At 40.7% G+C, this 19,332-nt stretch overlaps 1 protein-coding gene across 3 annotated transcripts in view; it reads left to right on the top strand.

The window, feature by feature from the left end:
* Positions 1–19,332, top strand: part of ZNF277 (zinc finger protein 277) — a 49,909-nt gene that overhangs the window by 4,616 nt on the left and 25,961 nt on the right. For 2 of the 3 annotated variants that reach the window (XM_040063167.2, XM_040063166.1), the window contains one exon: positions 17,284–17,482. In XM_040063167.2, the coding sequence (XP_039919101.1) occupies positions 17,284–17,482 (199 nt within the window). Of the gene's footprint in view, positions 1–8,303; positions 8,323–17,283; positions 17,483–19,332 lie in introns of those variants that run through there. The other variant, XM_040063168.1, reaches the window with a different exon arrangement.

Here is a 19,332-nt window from a genome sequence, read left to right as displayed (position 1 = left end):
AAACTGCAGCAAGGTGACACAGCAGCCATCGCCCCGAGCACACAGCTACCTCTTCTTGTTTCTTCATTCACAAGAGATCCTCAGACCTTAGCCTCATGAGCAGCCCACATGTATCTGCCCATTTCTGTTGCATGGGTTTAGAGGTTCATATCCTCTCAGTACCCTTCCTTGGAAACCCCCACCAATTCCAAGTGATCACACATGTGGTTGCATCCTCAGTTGTTTTCCCACAGGGCACTTTCAAGCTTGCAGAATACCACCAGTGATCTGTTTCTTGGGTTAAATCTTTGTGTGCAGTAGAGGATTTCAAGACCTGAGGCTTCCACCGTACTACAGATTTTGGGCAAAGAGAGAAGAGATTCTTTTTACTAGTAGGCATTATAAGCTCTGTAAAGGATGCAGATTAATCATTGTGAACTGAACAATTAGCAATTACACCTAGAAGACAGGTTCACTAATTAGTTCTGTGCAACAAAATTTATTTTAATATGATTACTTGAATGGACCTTCTAAAGCAGTATTATTTAAAAATGTTTTAAGAGCCTTTTTTGTGTTTTTTAATTAAAAATCCAATCTCAAAGTAATTTTAAACATTTACCTGATAAGCAAATGGATCTTTCGGAGGACTGGAAATTATTAAATTATTGTTGTAGAATCACCTTTTATGTGCTTCTCTGCTTGAAAATTAAAAAGGCAGAATCCTTTCATGTCACTGTTGCAGTAATATTTTAGTGTTTTTAGCCTTCAAATCACATTTCTTAAATACCTGACAATGGGAGAATATACAAGTGAAACTAAATATTTCATTAAACATGTCATAATGGCTTAATAAAATAAGTGATGGATTGTATTCGTTGGTAATAGAGATCTGAAATGCCCATGATTCCTGCCATAATTTTACAAATAATAGTGTTGCAAATGTGCAGTGTCTTTTATCTGAAGAAAAGGGGCATCCCCACACCTCGGCATGAATGCGTAATTTCTGTTAGCACAAGGCGTAGGATATTTCCCAAAAATACCCAATAAAGACTTGCTATTTGGTTTTCTCTGAATTCAGAAAACTTTCATAGCTTAAAAGCAAAGATGGATGGCCTTTATCTTTGTGTTTCATTCTAGTTGTCTGAGCCAATTCTAGCCTGCTCAGTAGGGAGTAAAGACTTTGATACATGAACAAACTACCTTATATCAGCTCCTCTATACTCTAACCAGATCTCATTTAGAAGTGAGTTGCTTCAGACTGCCTGGTGAGCCGGTACACTGCTTAAACATGGTAACTTGTTTGCATCTTAAAGCCTTCAAGTTCTTTGAAACCTCTGCTCAGTCTTTCTGTTACGTGCAGTGGAGCAAGAGTGAGTGGTGTTTCATCAGTCTGAGGACTGATGAAGACCTTTAAACTGTTTCTGTATTGGCAAATATCTGATTCTTACCCAAAAAAGCTTTTTCATCACTTGAACAAATAATAGATGTGGGCATGCTTTATTTAGATGTAGAGGTATAGGCTAGAGAGGTACTTCAAATGTTTTGAATGTTCTGAGTGTAACACAGATGCCAGGATAATTTGTAATGCCTATTGAAACACCTTGTTCACTGCTTTGTTTTTACTGGGGGGGTACTGGTCATCTGGAAGAGCACTGAAGTTGTAGATTCTTGCCAGCAATGATGACTGCCCCAGGAGGTGCCTGTCATGAAAACAGGTCTTAGAATTCACCTTTCGAGGCTTCAGCCAGCTTTCTTGATGAAGGGATGTAGTGTAGGGTCTAAACTAGCATATGGTTGTGTATACAAACAGTGGGGAAGGAAGAAAAAAACTTAAGTATTATGAAATTACAAACGTTAAGTATTTTAACTTCAGTGTAGGTTAAATTTTTCTATCCAAACAGCCTTCATAACCTTTCCCAGCCCCGTGTGCTTTCTTCCACCATGTCCTGTCTTGAAACCTCTGCTAGAACTCTGCAACTTTGTGCGACCATTTATATCCTAAAACTGCAGTTGTTCCCAGTCTCTCTCTGAGGTTTTTGCTTCACATTCTCCTCCACAAACTCCCAGCAGGCTGAAACCAGGAGAAAAGCCTGAAAGCATTTGAATGTCTTTCTGTGGGCTTTTTAAAGTAGCTTTAAATATTGCATCAATAAAAGCCTCACACAATGCAGGAAAGAACATGACATTCAAGAAGCAGAGGAAAAAACTGTGGTGAGTTTTGTACAAATTTGAAGCAGGTCTGTGCCTCTGAAGAGCTGGGCACATCATCCTGACCAGTGTCTCACTGAAATCAGGGAAATATATTTGTAAAAGTCTGGGTTCTTTGCAGAGTTGTTGTCTACAGTACTTAATTACAGTCACTTGAATGGGAAAAGACTAGTGTTCAATGACCTGATAATTGTATTAAATAATGTATTAGTCAGTACCACTAAAACCAGACTGAAATTGTGCTGTGGCATCCCTGCCTATGGCCGGGGGCACGTTGGAACTAGGTGCTCTTTTAGGTCCCCTCCAACCTGAACCATAGCAATGCATGTTAACTTTTAAGGTTTCCATAGGAAATGGTATAGCTCTATAGCTGCAATAGTCCAATCATTGATCCCAAGACTGGATTTTCCAGCGGGTGTTTCCATGATTACTGCTTTTCCATGATTACTGTTTGCCATTCTGTCTGGGTATTCTGCTGTAGTACACCTTTAAGTTAGAAATTGTAGTAGGTGTTTTGTCAGTAGCTTTGGTGGTCCATAGACACTTGCCTGTGCTTCGTACTGTGCTTCTTTAAACTTTCCTTTTGATATTTTTGCCTTTTGTTTTCACTGGACCATGTCTTCCAGTTGGTCCTTTTAAAAAAAAAAAAAAGTGTATTTTTCTCTGATTTTTATGACACAGTGACCAGGGTGAAATGGCCCAGCTGTCTGTGTTTGATTCTTGTTCACTGAGATGTCAACCTCCCGTTTGTCTTCAGAAACTCTGTACCCAAGGAGTAGCTACTTGCCCTGTGTAGTTGTAGCAGATTAAGCACCTTTTCTTTATCCCTCTGGTACAGAAGCTCTAGAACTTGACATCTGTTTCAACCTCATGATTTTTTGAGGTATGTTGTGGCTGTGTTCACCTGAACGAATAGTAAGGCACAGTAGATAAAGGTGCCACAATGCCTGCAACTATACTGCACGGTTTGGCATTTCTGCTTTGGATTACATGAAGTGAGTGTTCCCACACCAAACAGCCCCTTGGTTTAGACCCAGGCATTTCCATTAAGGCTTGGAATGTATTTTTCATATACCTGGGCTCCAAACAAATCCTGTTCATGTGCTCTGAAATTGATCTCTAAACCCAGCCAATACACAAAGCAGCTGGAGAGTGATGGGGGCTGCCAGACTCCTGTGTGGGTCAGAGCTGTGCTGAGATGCAAGAGGAGAGACAGGACTGATGGGCAGCGTAGGGAAGCTTGGCACAGCAGCCTCCCATCCAGAGCCTCGTGCCAAGTTAGTGGCATGTGTCCCAGGGTAGCCTGTGAGTCCCATGGTGGAAGTGCACGGGGCTCAGAATATAAAACCAGCAGTGGTTATGAAACAAATGTGTGCAGTTCTAAGTGATACTGCTGTCAGAGGAGCATTTTGCTAGCATTTGTCTTGACCAGTGTGCCAGCACCGAATTTTATTATGACTCCATAGTGCATGAATAAATGAGGTAGAGGTATTTCTCTAAAGACCGATATGTAAAAAAAAAATCCTGCTGGAGATTTTAATTTGATTTTGTCTTTTATGGAATGAAAACATGCAGTCTATGTTATTACTGTACTAATTTAATATTCATGAGCCTGCATGTATTTATACAGTTAGCAAAATGTTGCCTGAAAAATATAAACAACTTGTATCACTAATTCAAACATTCTAATTCTGTTTCTTGATGAAGTTAATTTCAATTATTGTATCATCCATGTACACAAGCTACATTAGCAGTATCAGTAAGATTGATATATACTTAGGAAGTCAAGATCTGTGTTATATGTTTAATGAATGCATGGAGGACAGTATCACAAAAATAATTATTTCAAATTCAGGTACAATATCAGAATAAGCTCACAGAAATTTTATATAGCCTGCTGTGAGATGTCTCTGGGATCTATAAGACATAATTATTTGAGCCCTGACTTAAAAATACTTTCAAAATAATTTTCAAAAATTTATGTGTAAAGAGTATAAATAGTGGATTATTTGAAGTACAGTCAAAGCTTTGTTTTCCTGAATCATGATACCAGTTAGGCTGAGCTATGTAGATTCCCATCACTGCACACTATAATGAATTTTCCTTTTGAGCCACTATTTTTTCCAGTTTGAGTACCAGTTAACGGAGGTTTGATTCTAAAAGTGGAAACAACTTATTTTGCTATTCTCCATCTGGAAAAGCTCCAGTTCACTGAGAAAGCAGCAACAGACCACAGAGGTTCTAACATCACAGGACCTCTTCCTCATACAGATTCTTCATTAAGTACAACATTCACTTCATTCAGCCTGGAAGGCTCTCTGTGTGTCAGGAAGCTCAGTGAGAATATCTGAGAGAGATTTCAGCCTGTTCTGTCAGTATGACACCCACACACACAAGGATGCCAGAAACGAGACCTCTCAGAATGCATTTTGAGGTTAGTTCTAGTTTATATGAGTCTGAAAAAATTAAAGTGATATTTAAAATAAAAGTTTTGCACTATTTGTAGTTGTTTTTTTCACATAGTTGCCTTTTTCAAGGGAAGTCTACCAGTGGAAAATATGTAAAGCCTGCAATGCAAACGTTTTAGTTCGGAGCATGGTAGAAATTCCCATCGTAATGATGTGGGGGTGTCTTACAGGAACCACTAAAGCAGGCTTTATGTTTTTAAGGCAAATCACACAGCCTTTCCTTTAGTTACAGAGTGTAAAGTAAGTGTTTAAAAAGACCACGAGGCAATTCTTTTAACATCAAAAGGATAAACGTGCTTGGAAATTGAACCCTGTTAGAGGAAAAGAACATGTGACAAGAAAAGGGACATCTTGTAATAAAGCATTATTGATAACTATTAAATGATCATGATAAAAAGTAGAGAGTAAAGTAATTAACTTGCTTTACATAGCAATGCTGGCATAGAAGTTACTAGGCTCAGTACAGCATTTGTTAAAGGCACTACAAAGATAATTGTAGCAATGAAGTATTACTATCCATATTAAACACATTATTAAGACCCCTCCTTTCTGGGAGAGCTAAGGCAGAGTAAATGTAAAGTAAGACTTGCCTTTTTCCAGTTTGCTGCTCTCTGCAGAGGGTTAAGCAGAACGGTGGCAGTGGTAACATACAAAAGTACTACGTTTGCATATATGTTTTTTTTTTTACCTGTGATGCCTTTCAGTATGTATTTTTTAATGTTTTTAAAAGATAGTCTAGATCACCTTGACACAAAATTGTACTTTTTTCTTCTTCTTCTGTTTTTCCCTAGGAATTTGCATATGAAAATAGCAGAAATTCAATCTTTATTCCTTAAATTTCTACAGCATTGTTTATGCTTTGTTATGATATCTTTGGTATGCCTTTGTACTAAATAGCCAGTTTAACAGAAAAAAGCTGCTGAGTTTTGTTAGATAGATCTGGGTGATAAGCACAAAAGAAGAACCTGGATGGTCACTTTTGTCCTTCCATTTCAAATTCTTCTGTTGGATATTTCCTTCCTCTTCTTGTAACTCAGCGTTCTGAGTTTCAGGCTACGTAATTACTTTGTTAATCTTTCCAGATAATAGTCTAGGGTTTAATCATTGCTTCTAATCCCTTATTTTAGTATGTAATAGGGATCTCAGCTCTCTGTGTCTACCAAGTCATGTGATCACGCTAAACAAGGAAAAGTAAACAGAAATTTTGTTTAACAGTAGTCATAAGAAATCAGAGAAGCTCTAAAAAGTATAATAAAATTATTCAGTATATAATTCTGAAGCAGATAAATGTTGCTTCATATTTGTGACCAAAATACAAAACCCTGAATTTAGTTACACTAATGTAAGTCTGTGTCATTTACCCAGGAATGAGGCATTAGACAGCTCTGAGCTTGTAATAGAACCTGCTGTAATGTGTTAAATATTTATAAATTGCATATTAACATCACCACTTAAATATTGTTATGAATACTTATTAGGGTCACTTTCATTAGTGTGTGTGTGGGCATGTGTGTCCCTCTGTGTGAGAACAGTAGGTTTGCTCTCGTCTTTACAGATGTGGGGGTTTGTCTGGGCTCCAGCCGAAAGACAACAAGCAGTGGCATGTATCTGCTGCTGAACTGGACAATAATGTAGTCTATTATTTAAACATGATCTTATTGGCAAGCACATTGGTTTTGTTTTATTAAAATTCCAGCACTTCTCATTTTTATTAATCACTTTCGCAGTCCTATTCAGTTGTGTTCTGATGCCTGTGCTGCGGTACCCATAGCAACACTTGTTAATGCTAATGAAACTGCACCATCCTAAGCTCCCCGACAGAGCAGCCCTGTTAAATATGGCTATTAAGCACAGTTGTATTTCTGTTAGTTCCAGCTCCCAGCAGACACCTGCTCTATAGAAGATCTGTTCTGAGTTATTAGGATTTGGTAACTTACAGCTTTTCTTAAACCTGTCATTTAACTGGAATAAAATTCTCATATTCCTAGACAGCAAATGCTACAGAGTATGTTCAGTTTCTGTAAAACTGACAAGCTTTAGCTGTAGGATTAAGTGTTCTTTTGAAGTGCTCATTTGCATTCAATGAAAAAACAGGCAGGGTTGAGACCGATTGATCTTGGGGGAAGCTAGGATGTGTTGTCCCCTAGAGCACGTGGACATTTTAACTAAATATCATTCATAGTGTGTTAACAAGCAGAAGTAATAGCTAAATAATTCCTCATGAACTCAGACTTAATTCAACTTAATAGAAGTACTTGAGGGCTTTAATATATCGAGGTAGGAGAAGATTATGTACATTGATTCTTCTTTCACAGGGAAACCTATTTGCATGTAATATTGGTGAGGACCATGACAGGGTGTTTTATGTTCATTATTCTGAGTTTTGGCTTTGAATACTGTTTATTTGGCAAGTCATTAGTCATCCATCTTTTGTACTCTGGAAAACAAAGGAAAAATCCAGTAATCAGTATAAAATTGCTTCCAAGAATATGACCACAAATTAGGAAATGCTGCTGTGCCAACAAATAGATGCTGCAGTGCCAAGGCTGCAAACCAGGGAAGCTGTCATGTATGTATTTTGAGTGTCAGGCTGATCCTTCTCGACACTCTTTCATCATCTCAAAAGCAATTGATTCCAAGACAAAGCTTTAAAACTGCTCCTTTCCTAATGAGTCTTAAATGCAGCACTCTTTTGTGCAGAATTACTTACAGGAATACAGGTTGGTTCCCCAGTGTACTCTCTGTAGGGGTTTGGTCATTTTGGCTACTAAATGCTTTTGCCATGTAATCAGCGAGAACTTGGGGGAGTGTGCTCAGCCTTTTTGTTTTCCATTCAGCATCTGTGGGGTTCCTAGTCTGGAGTGCCAGGTTTGCAAGGTGTCTTTTGTTTTCCTGTCATTCTTTCTTCCCTTTGTTCTTTGCATGTCTAAAAACCTGTCTTCTGTTCATTATTTGGACTCCTGTATTCACCACTATGTCTTTGTTGTGTTCATTTGTGCTTCAGGATCATTTCAAGTTCTTGTGCTAATCTCATAATATTAACCAGCTGTATTAATGAGATAATAAACCAGATTTGTTGGTAATGAATTGATCCATTCAACTATTGGATTTAATTAGAAAGACACTTAACATTCCAGCAGATGTTCTTATTTTGTTTCATTATCCTTGTGTTACCAACAGTGGGACATTTACATTGTAAAGTCCTCAGCCTAAGGCCTTGTTGCTGTGCCGTAGACTACAAAAAATGGCAGGAGACCCATAAATATGTCTTAAGCAAATTTGTAGGAATTGCTTTTTCATAATTTCAATTCTCAAACTTTGCATTGCCTTGAATTTTCAAAGTGTTCTTCATTTAATAACAAATTAAATGTTTTAAAATAGTTCAATTTCTTCTTCCATAATTGGAAACCCTTGTCTTTGGACTGTCCTCCTTTTCCTCTGGTCTTCTGGCTCTCATTCCTTTCTATCTAGTGACAAAGCTTCAGAAAGAGGGATGTGGGTGTCCCTGTCCTCGGCATTCCCTGCAGACTAGCTGATGGAGTTCCTCCTCATCCTGCTGGCTGCCTGCTGGAAGAGTCTGCTGCTCCCTGAGCTCCGGCGCTTGAGGCACGGCTGCAGCTGGCACCTCAGGGCCAAGCTGTGTGAGTCAAGAGTTCTAACAGTGAAGGTACCTCATTTATCTGAACCCACATAGCTCCACTTTCCAGTTAGAGAATGTAATTTATGCAGCAGTGCTCAGTTTGTCCCCAGAGCTAGTCAGGGCAGATAGTTCAGATGTGCTACCGAGTAGCATTGAGCACAAGAGCTCCACACTGCATTTAGTGTGTTAGGTGTGCCCATGCTGACAACAGTGGATTCTGCAAACTGAACCCAGAGCTGAGTGTCCTTGTTAGGAAGCAATGATAAAATTTTAGTGATTTCTTTTCCCTTGTGCGTAATGCCTTTGAAGAAACCTTGCACACTGTGGCAGGCTTCTGCTAAAATTGTATGAGACAGCTGAGGCTATAAAGCTGAAAAGAGAGGAGGAAGTTGAGAGGAAGGTTCTGTTTCACCTTACTGCTTCTCACTGTGCACTCCTTAGTTTGCGCCTGCCCTTGCTGGACTCTTGTGGGAGCATTTCCAACATTCTTAAGCAAAAAGAAAGGAAGGAATAGTTCTTAATGGTAAAGAGTTGAATTGAGTCATCAGAGGATTTGGCAAGCCTGGGAGCCCGCACAAGCAGAAGGGCAATGGTAGATGGTTAGGAGTGGTGGGATAAGGTGGAGAAAGGCAGGATAATGAGACATCATCATTTTGTCCCTGATGAGAAAACACTTCTCAGTGGCAGCAAGCGGTTACGCTGGCTAAACCATCTCTGGGGACCTTGCCTTTCAAAACTCCCATCCAAATGTCAAATCTTTCCTTCCTTTTCTTTCTGATAATAATATCTGTTGTATTGGCCGTAAAATTGCATGGCATATTGCTTTGTGATAATTGCATGTGTGATTGTGCAGGTGGAGTACATTGTGTGTTCTGCTGTAGTCTGTGTTATAACTGTGTGGGTGTAACGTTTACTTAATTGTGCAAACGAACATTGGTTTGGAGCTTAGAGTAATTGTATTCAGAAGTAAAAATGTTCCAGTAAGGAAAATTAATCCATTTTCATCTTGTTGTTTCACTAGCTGTGAAGATTAACTAGTCTATATTATAACAGTTCTTAAAATAAAATAAAGCCATATAATTTCTATAAGAGGCAGCCTTTTTTTATTTCCTTTTTTTTTCCCCACTGTTGTGATGGTATATACAGTCCCTGTGCAGGGATCAGAAAACTATTTTACTGGGTGCTTTATCCATTATCCTGTGGGTGCTTATAATAAAAACAGTGCTTATTCTAGTTTTGAAAGTAAATTGTTTTCTATACCATCTCATTCTCAAATATCTTCAAAGTATTTATTTTATTTTCGCCTGAAGAACTTGGTATACTTCTTAGTTTTAGTTTTCAAAGAACATATTCCTCTGTTCTCTTCTTTCTACTGATCTACATTTTTAGCTCTGAATTAGCTGTTAAAGACCATAGTTTTCTGTCCTGTTAAAGGTTGAACAACATGGTGTCAGCTGCCAGTTCTATGACTGAGAAAGGGATTTTCTTAGTTCCTGAGTTCAGAGGGTTTTCTGTGAAGCCTTTAGAATATCTCTTTGCATAACAGTTATGCTGTTTTTTCTATTGGGTAGAGAAGAAAAACTCAGGGGCAACAACATGATTCATCCAAAACTTAATGGCTGGGTTTTGTAGGGCTCTCTTCTCTTAGGGAGTCTCATGAGTCCTGTGCTGTGTCATCACAGACATAATAGGATGGGTATATTTTGCTGTTAATACACCTTTTTTTTTTCCCCTAAGTGGTAAGCAGTACAGCCAGCTGAAGCATTGCAGGAAATTTCATGTTACTTGAGCAAATTGTACCCAATAAAGTGCTATTCAATGTTAACAAATGCAGAGTGACACACAGGAGTGAACACACAAAGAATATGACCACTGTCTTGTGCATTAACACCTGATTCACAACGTGGGAGACTTTGAATCGATGAAGAGAATGCAGTGGTTAATTCAACAATCCTAAAAGCAAGTGAAATACCAGAAATAAAAAGTAAATAGAGGAGCTGATTTAGAAACATTTTTTTTTCTACTCTTGGACATTTTCAAGCTACCTCCTACCACAGTCCATGAAGGGTCAAGTAGAACTAGCCTCGAGTTGAACCAGGGCATCAAGGAATAAAGGACCATTACAAAAACATGGAACGGTCATGCAAGTTTTTGTAGGTGTTGAAAGACCAACAATTTCAAATAGTGCAGGAATAAGTCAATGGAAGGAAAAAAAAAAAAGAAAAAAACCCCAAACTATTTAACTGAGGGGCTCATATAGCCTTTGACTTAAACTCTCCATACTCAGACTTCTGGAAGACTATTCTATTTGTGTCATCACTGTTTGTTTGCCCTATTTTTATACCCTTCCTAGGTATTTGCTTCTCACCCTTGTCAGCCAGGGCACATGAACTAGAGGGATGTTTAATCTGTCCCTGTAAAGTTATTCTTGTTCTAGTACATTCTAAGATAAAAGCTTGCTACTTTTCCCTCGTTTTCAAGTGTGTCTGCATGTAGAAGTCTTGGAGTCGGAGAATGCATCTGAGAGTTTTTATTTCCCTGTTAGCCCTGAGCTGTGCTATAGTTATCAGCTTTATTCAGTACCTGTAGCCACTCTGCTTCAAATATGGAAACAAAATTATCAGCTTTTGCAGAGATTTCAATATTATGGTTAGATTTATTTGTACTGTTCTGAGATTTGTGCTACATTAGTCCAGTAAGTGCTGCACAGCTAAAGGCTGTGCATTTGTTCAACTCTGTGCATTTATTCTCTTGTTCAGTGTTTTTTGTAGAAGAGGAGTAAAAACACACTTACATGGATTCCTTTTTCCTTTGCCCCTTCTTCTAAGTGCCTTCGAAATAAATTACATAAGTTTCTGCATTTGCCAAACTGCTCTGGTAGCCTAAAGTTACTCTCTTTTAGTATTAGCTACTCTGGGCAGCAAAAAAAAATCTTTACCCTAGTTTGTTCCTTTCAGCAGCACATGACTAGTCTTAAAGACTTAGTGGTTCTGTTTTCCAGCCCAAGCAGTTGCTATTCACAAGTACCCTTACTAAATAACTGTATCGTCTCCTTGTCTAAGTTTCATACCAGTTCCTGCCATACACACCTGTCTGTTGAAAGTTGATTTCTTGAGGCAGATAGGTGCTTATTTATTTGGATTTCTAAAGGTTTAAGTAGGTCACTGCAAGAGACCTGTACCAAAAATTAACAAAAAGCAGTGTTGCTGCTTATTGGGTACAGTTGAACTGGCTGATGAAGTATCTTCTTAGTTCACTTGGCATCAGCAATTGCAAAGGAAATTAAGTTCTACTTTTCTCAGTAAACATGGTTTAATGCTTCTTCAGGCAACAGAACTGACTAAGAATGGACAGAGCTGGAGTCTTGCAGGTACCATCAATTTTGCTTGGGAGATTAGACCCTTTCATGTGGATTGCTCTAGCACATAGTATAGTCACTGCTGTTGTTAAAATAGGACAAAATGGAACAATTTCTGCAATGCCAGTTTAATAAAATTTTGGAGGGAAGGGAATGGGCTGAAGTGCAGATAAAATTATGAGAAGAAAAGTGTTAGATTGTGCACAGCAGCTGCATTGCTCCAGGTAATACCATGCTCTCTGTACTGCCATCTTTCCACAGGGCTTCGTTTTATGGGATAGACTGAATTCAGAGTAACCCAGCCATCAGTCTTCAGTCAAGTCAGTGCCTTTCCAGGAAGTTCTGTTTTTCAAAAGTCCTAATTAGAAGCCTCAAAGTTGTGCAGGGTGGTTCCAGGAGCAGCATAGGGCTGGTAAAGCTGTGTTTCCTATGGTTTTATACCCTTTACCACCTGTGGCTTCCAGTAGCTCCAGCTTACCCTCAGTTCCATGGAGCACCCCCATCAGGGAGCCCATGCCTGCGCTGAGGCTGCCTTGGAGCACTGCGTGTCCACGCTGGCGGGGTGGGGCAGGGCAGGGCAGGGCAGGGCAGACACTGCCGGGCGGGGCAGGGCAGGGCGGGGCAGGGCAGACACTGCCGGGCGGGGCAGGGCAGGGCAGGGCAGGGCAGACACTGCCGGGCGGGGCAGCGTGTGCTGGAGGACAAAGCCTCATTCCCCTCCGCAGGCCTTTTCCTCTGCCTGAACACAGATTTGTCACAGAACTTACAGGGGCTTCCTACATCTGTCTCTGAATGGGATTCTCCAGCCCTTCTTTGATTATTTCAGAGTCTTGGTAGAAGGCAGGGTAGAGCACTGATACATTAACATATTCCCCTAGGAAAAAAGCTAAATTACTGTGATTTTTGGAATTATTTTTCAAATTTTCCATGTGAGCAGGTTACCAGCCTGTCAGATTTACTACATTTGCCAATGTATAACATATATATGTGACTTTTATAGGGTGAAAGTTGCTAATTCTATCTGTTAAGTATTAATTAAGGCTCCTTTAGCCATGCGTATTTTAAAATTCATGTGTGACAAAATAACAGACTTGAGAGAAGGCCCTTCTCTTCATTCTTCAGATATCTTTGGAAACTGATGCCCAGGAGGTTCCCTCAGAATACCAGGAGATAGTTCTGCACTGTGAGGGTGTCTGAGCACTGGCACAGGTTGCTCCGGGGAGGTTGTGGAGTCAAAGCCATTTATTTGCATGTGGTCCTGGGCAGCCAGCCCGAGGTGATCGTGGTGAGAGTCCTCCTTGGCCAGATGACCTCCAGAGGTCCCTTCCAATCTCATCCATTCTGTCATTCTGTGAAATTTCATTTTTCTACAGAGGTGTTTATGTCACTGCAGGAATCTGGAGACACCAAGTTTATTCTCCTGCTGCACAAGATAACTTCATAATACAAGAGTCCAGGACACCCATGTTTTCAGTTTTCAACTTCAAGAGGGCAGGAATGTGGGGAGCTTTTTTCTATTTATTTTTTGCAAACCAAAATTGACATAGCTAAAATTGAAGATACATGTTGGAATTGGCATTTGCTTCCAAAATAAACCCTAACCCAAAACTGAGGTATGATTAATCAGAGAAATTAACACCACTTTTTTACTTACTTCTGGACAGCTGGAATTCAGTTAGGCTAATGAGGCCAACTGTTGAACTCTCTTGGTCAGTGTTTCTTAATGAATTGTACTAATTTATGCCAATGGAAGAGGTTATGAATTTAGACTAGTGTTGTTGAAATGGGGAACATACACATATAACCCCAGGACAACATGGGGCAGTGCCTCACCTCCGTTTAGGGTCACTGGAGGAACCCATGTCTGACTGGTACAGTATGGTACAAACACGGGCCACTGACCTTTCCACATGGAGCGTGGCTGCCCCTTCCTCAACATCTATACAATTAGAAAGTGTTCCAGTGGGCACAGGGGTCCGTGTGGCGGTAATCTTTATCAAGGCTAGTCTTTCGTCATAGAACAGTAAATTAGATGTTAATGGGGGGAAAAGGCAAGACAAATTCATATCTTCAAGACTCAGTCAGAAAATTATAGAAGTATTCTGCAATAAATAAAAGTATAATTAGGATGATTAACATGCAAAACAGTTTGTGCTTTACAGTCAAAATCCTTCCTGATATTCTGAGCAACATGGCTCAGGGAGCCAAAAAGAGAGTAGTTTCTGCATATCAACAGGTAGATAGATTAGATCGAGAGAAGAAAAGTAGGTTTCCCATCTGTCCTGGTTTGGGACAAATTTGGGGGAAAACCCCTGTATAGGATCCCTCTAAGGAAGCAAACCCAAGTGGCCCGTCCCTTCAACCGGTCCGGTAAAAAAAAACCTCTTTGGAGAAAAGTGGAAAAAACTATTTTACTAAAGAAATGAAGTGCATACAAGTATAAAGAATGAATAATATGAAACAATAAAACCTCTCCTTCTGAAGTGAGATGGCAAATTGAGAAAGTCCTTGCCGTGGGTGTAGCTCAGCTCTCTCTCAGTCTCTCCTCAGTCCCAGTCCCTCCGGCGCTGCTGGAAAATGCCAAGCTCCAGGCCCCGGTGGGCCGCAGGTGCAGCCCCCAGTGCTCCCCTGGGTTTTCAGTCCAGAGCAGGTTTAAACAGTTCCAAGGAAAAGGAAAAAAAAACACTCCAGGGAAGTTCTCTGCCCTAGCTAGCTGAAACTAACTAAAAGCAAAAAAAAGATCGCTGTCCTGCAGTCTCTCCAAGCCTCCGCTGAACACCCAGTCTGCAGAAGAATGTGGAGGAGTCAGGCAGTTTTCTCAAAACAAACTCCGCGCTTCTCCTTGCTCTTAGAGCCAGTCTTAAAGGCACAGGACTCAATATACAGCACAAACAGAACAGACGATTGGGGATACAAGCATCATAAAGTTACCCTAGGACATTCCACCTCTTGTATCCCCATACCATCAGTTTACTAAAGCTAATATATACTCTAGCTCTACACACACATACATCTATATAAAAACAATATGCAATATACAGCTACATACAGTGGCAGTACCATTCAGCACACAGCGATAATTACACACGGTTCTCACCCAACAATCAGATCTCTCTGCGGTACACATTGTGTGGTTCCATCTTTCTCTATTACCCACCATGTGCAGCCTGGTCCCTGAGCAAAGACAATCCCATGGATGGGATCTTCTGTACTTGAGGGAAATGGCAGTGGTGGAGATTGTCTTCTCAGATGACATAAACGCTAGGAACCCCGACTTGGTACCATGTACACCTGTGATGTGGCGAAAACTTGTACGACTTGGGCCACAAGAATACTCCTCTGCTTTAGCAATAATGAAGCGGGATGAGACAGAGGAGACCATGCTTGATATGGCGAAGAAGCTCCGAACATATGCAGATGCCGTGCATGGTCCAACACATGCAAGAATTGCAGCTCTGGAAACACAGGTGCGGGGATTAGCAGACAAGATGGAGGAGAATCACAAAGAACTCAAACAGGACATTCTCCAAATCTCTGCAGTACAGGTTAGAGGCTCTGGCACCACACGCAAACATTCCCTAGATAGAGAGGGAAAAGGCATCCCACGGGCTAAGCTGTGGGTCCTCCTGCGTGAATGTGGAGAAAACATGAAAAGATGGGATGGAGAATCTACTGATGCTATGACACAATGGCTGCATGAATTGTTGGATGGCAAGACTATGAGAGGAAGTTCCAGCAAGAAGGAAGCAGCTCCGGTTACCCAGGGAAATAAGGATAATCAGGCTTAGAGGGGCCCTGCCTCTAGCCAGGTAGAGGCTAGGGAAAACCGTGTTTTTTGGACTGTGTGGATTCGTTGGCCTGGCACATCAGAACCACAAAAATATGAGGCCTTAGTTGACACTGGTGCACAGTGCACATTACTCCCATCAAGACATGTGGGGGAAGAATCTGTTTCCATTGCTGGGGTGACAGGGGGTTCACAAGATTTTACTTTGGTGGAGGCTGATGTGAGCCTGACTGGAAATGAGTGGAAGAGACACCCTATTGTGACTGGCCCAGAAGCTCCATGCATTTTGGGCATAGACTTCCTCCGAAATGGGTATTTCAAAGACCCAAAGGGATTTAGGTGGGCATTCAGGATAGCAGCTGTAGAGACAGAGGGTGTTAAGCAGTTGAATACCTTGCCTGGACTATCAGAGAACCCATCTGCTGTAGGTCTTCTGAAGGTGGAAGAGCAACAAGTGCCAATTGCCACTTCAATAGTGCATCGCCGACAGTACAGAACAACTCGAGATGCTGTGATCCCCATCCACAAGATGATCCGTGAGCTGGAGACTCAAGGTGTGGTCAGCAAAGCCCACTCACCCTTCAACAGCCCCATCTGGCCTGTGCGCAAGTCTGACGGAGAATGGAGATTGACTGTGGACTACCGTGCCTTGAACAAAGTGACTCCACCATTGAGCGCTGCTGTGCCGGACATGCTGGAACTCCAGTACGAGCTGGAGTCCAAGGCAGCAAAGTGGTACGCCACAATTGACATTGCTAATGCCTTTTTCTCCATTCCTCTGGCTGCAGAATGCAGGCCTCAGTTTGCTTTCACCTGGAGGGACGTGCAGTACACCTGGAACCGACTGCCCCAGGGGTGGAAACACAGCCCCACGTTGGGCTCCAGTTAGAAGTATGTCCTGGTTTGGGACAAATTTGGGGGAAAACCCCTGTATAGGATCCCTCTAAGGAAGCAAACCCAAGTGGCCCCTCCCTCCAACCGGTCCAGTAAAAAAAAAAACCTCTTTGGAGAAAAGTGGAAAAAACTATTTTACTAAACAAATGAAGTGCATACAAGTATAAAGAATGAATAATATGAAACAATAAAACCTCTCCTTCTGAAGTGAGATGGCAAATTGAGAAAGTCCTTGCCGTGGGTGTAGCTCAGCTCTCTCTCAGTCTCTCCTCAGTCCCAGTCCCTCCGGCGCTGCTGGAAAATGCCGAGGTCCAGGCCCCGGTGGGCCACAGGTGCAGCCCCCAGTGCTGCCCTGGGTTTTCAGTCCAGAGCAGGCTTAAACAGTTCCAAGGAAAAGGAAAAAAAAACACTCCAGGGAACTTCTCTGCCCTAGCTAGCTGAAACTAACTAAAAGGAAAAAAAAGATCTCTGTCCTGCAGTCTCTCCAAGCCTCTGCTGAACACCCCGTCCGCAGAAGAATGTGGAGGAGTCAGGCAGTTTTCTCAAAACAAACTCCGCGCTTCTCCTTGCTCTTAGAGCCAGTCTTAAAGGCACAGGACTCAATATACAGCACAAACAGAACAGACGATTGGGGATACAAGCATCATAAAGTTACCCTAGGACACCATCATAAAATTTCTTTAATAGTAAGCAGAGCACTTGTGTGTGACTGACTTGGTGTCCACTGGGAGTTTAATTTGAGACAGACACCTGAGAACTGTCCTGTGCTAGCCTCCCACTATCCTTGGAATCAATGCAGTCAACGTGCTTACAAGCATCGAACTCCTCAAGTGTTCCATCCAACAAAACCGAGACCCAAACAGGTTTTACATGTGCTGCCTAAAACTACTCCAAGAGCTGTACATTTATTTTCTTAGTCAAAATTAATTTTTATTTTTATCTCTTTTAGATACTGAGTGTGTTTTGGAGCCTCTGTCTCTGCCAGAAAGTCCAGGTGGTGTTGATGCAGTAGAAAGTTCTCCCTATGTGCCTTGTATTTTCTGCAAAGAATGCTATGTCTTAGCAGAACAAAACCAGCTCCTGAAGCACATGATTATTGAACACAAGCTTGTCATAGCAGATGTGAAACTGGTTGCAGATTTTAGAAGGTAAGGGTTATATAATTTAAAGAGTGTGTGTATGTGCAGATGTTATTGAACGCTTTGGAAAAGTAGAGATCATCTTTTTTAAAAGACTTTGTGGGAGGATTTCTGCTAACTTTTCTTATGAGTAATTTGCTGCTAGACTGTAGGGTTGTTTTCCTATTTGCTTTCCTCTCCCTAGTGCCTAGATGTTGCTGGAACTAGGGAGCTCAGTTTTAGAATACATGGCAATTCCTGTGTTTGACAGTTTTTTACATATCCTAGGGACTTCTCAGGTCCTGTCACTAATCAACAAGTTGTGTGCAAACCAGAGAGCTGGCTTTTAGCAAAGCCCATTCCAGATAATCAACTCTCCTAATTTGTGTTTTCATTTGTGTAGGGCAAGACTATTTCTACTCCTCTACAATGCCCTAAAGCTGTGTACTGTACACAGAAGCTGCTCAGTACAGGTTGTCTCACATTCTGGGATGAAATTTGTGCTACTTTAAGGACAGTATTTCTTCATCAAAATCCCATTTAAGTATGCTTTACAGTACTGTGATCTACATACAACTGTGAGTCCTTCTACAGCTGTGTCATTGCTCATTTCACCCGGGTCAAATTTGGCTTTCTCTCTCTTAACTTCCTCCAGTAGCTGGCTTGTAACTTCAGAGACAAGGTACTTGCTTGGCATTTTGCTTTCCAAAGTAATGTATGGGCCAGGAGGAAGGCTAGACAGTACCTGCCAGTCTGTAGATAGTTCTGCTGTAGTATTTTAAGTGTTAGATGGATAATTTCTCAATTAAAATGAGTTTTCAGTAGGTCTTCTGTTACTAGTTAGTCAAAGACCTTTGTGTCTATCAAGACACAAAAAAAAAAAAGCAAAAAAAAAAGCAAAAAAACCAAAAACAAAAACAAAACAGTATAATTTAGGAAGAGACGTGTAAGCCATATAAATCCTTAATCAAATATATGAGCTTAACATTCCTTAAAATTGAAAACTGATGGTAGTTTTTGTTTGCTTTTCTGCTGAAGGCAGGCAGAAGGACAATGTACTGTTCTTTGGAGATAGTACTAATATCTTCGGGTGAGTAAAGGAATCGGAGCCGCTCAGTCATGGACCACCAGTCTAAGCGTGCTTGGGGGAATTATTTTGCATTAATAGAAATGTATTTTAAAATCCAACCCTTCAAAAAGTGCCCATTTAGATTCTTTTTGCTGCTAATGCAATTGGAAGGTAGCCAAATCTTATAGAAAGTGGCCCCAGGATGTGAAATGATGGAATAGTTGCTCTAAAGTGTGCTTTCTCTGATTTGCTGTATTAGTAAAATAGTTTAATACTATGCACATAAAATAGAGTATATTCTGAAGTGTTGAACTGAGGTGTGAAAATACAGAGATCAACTCTGTAAAGACAGCATAATTTTTATACTGAGCAATGAGTTACAGCCAGTCTTAGGAATACATTTCTTGACAGAGCTGCAAGAAGTGGATAATCCAGAAAAGACCAATACTAATGGAAATTTTTTTTCTCTTCTTTTTAACTTTGAAGAATAAAGATAAGTTGACATAAGGGCGAGGGAAGAGATAAGGGGAATAAGCTTCTGCTTCATGACTCAACATCATCACTCATTCTGTCTCACTGGAAGTATCACAAGGCATTGGTTTTATCTGGTCATTGATTATTTGGGTTAAGTCTTATCATATAAAATCCCTTAACTGTAATTTCTGTGACACAGTTATGGGCAGGTGAGTTTGTACCAGTGTTCATTTCTCTCAGTGCAAGGGACAAACATTTATTAAATGAGCTCTTGAAATCTCTCTATTGGCACATTTTTGTCCTGGAAGCTCCAGGATGAATTAGTCACTCTTTCAAT

Source organism: Hirundo rustica, chromosome 4 (genome assembly GCF_015227805.2).
Source record: "Hirundo rustica isolate bHirRus1 chromosome 4, bHirRus1.pri.v3, whole genome shotgun sequence".
NCBI classification, from domain to species: Eukaryota; Metazoa; Chordata; class Aves; order Passeriformes; family Hirundinidae; genus Hirundo; species Hirundo rustica.
This window is presented reverse-complemented; position numbering and strand designations above follow the sequence as displayed.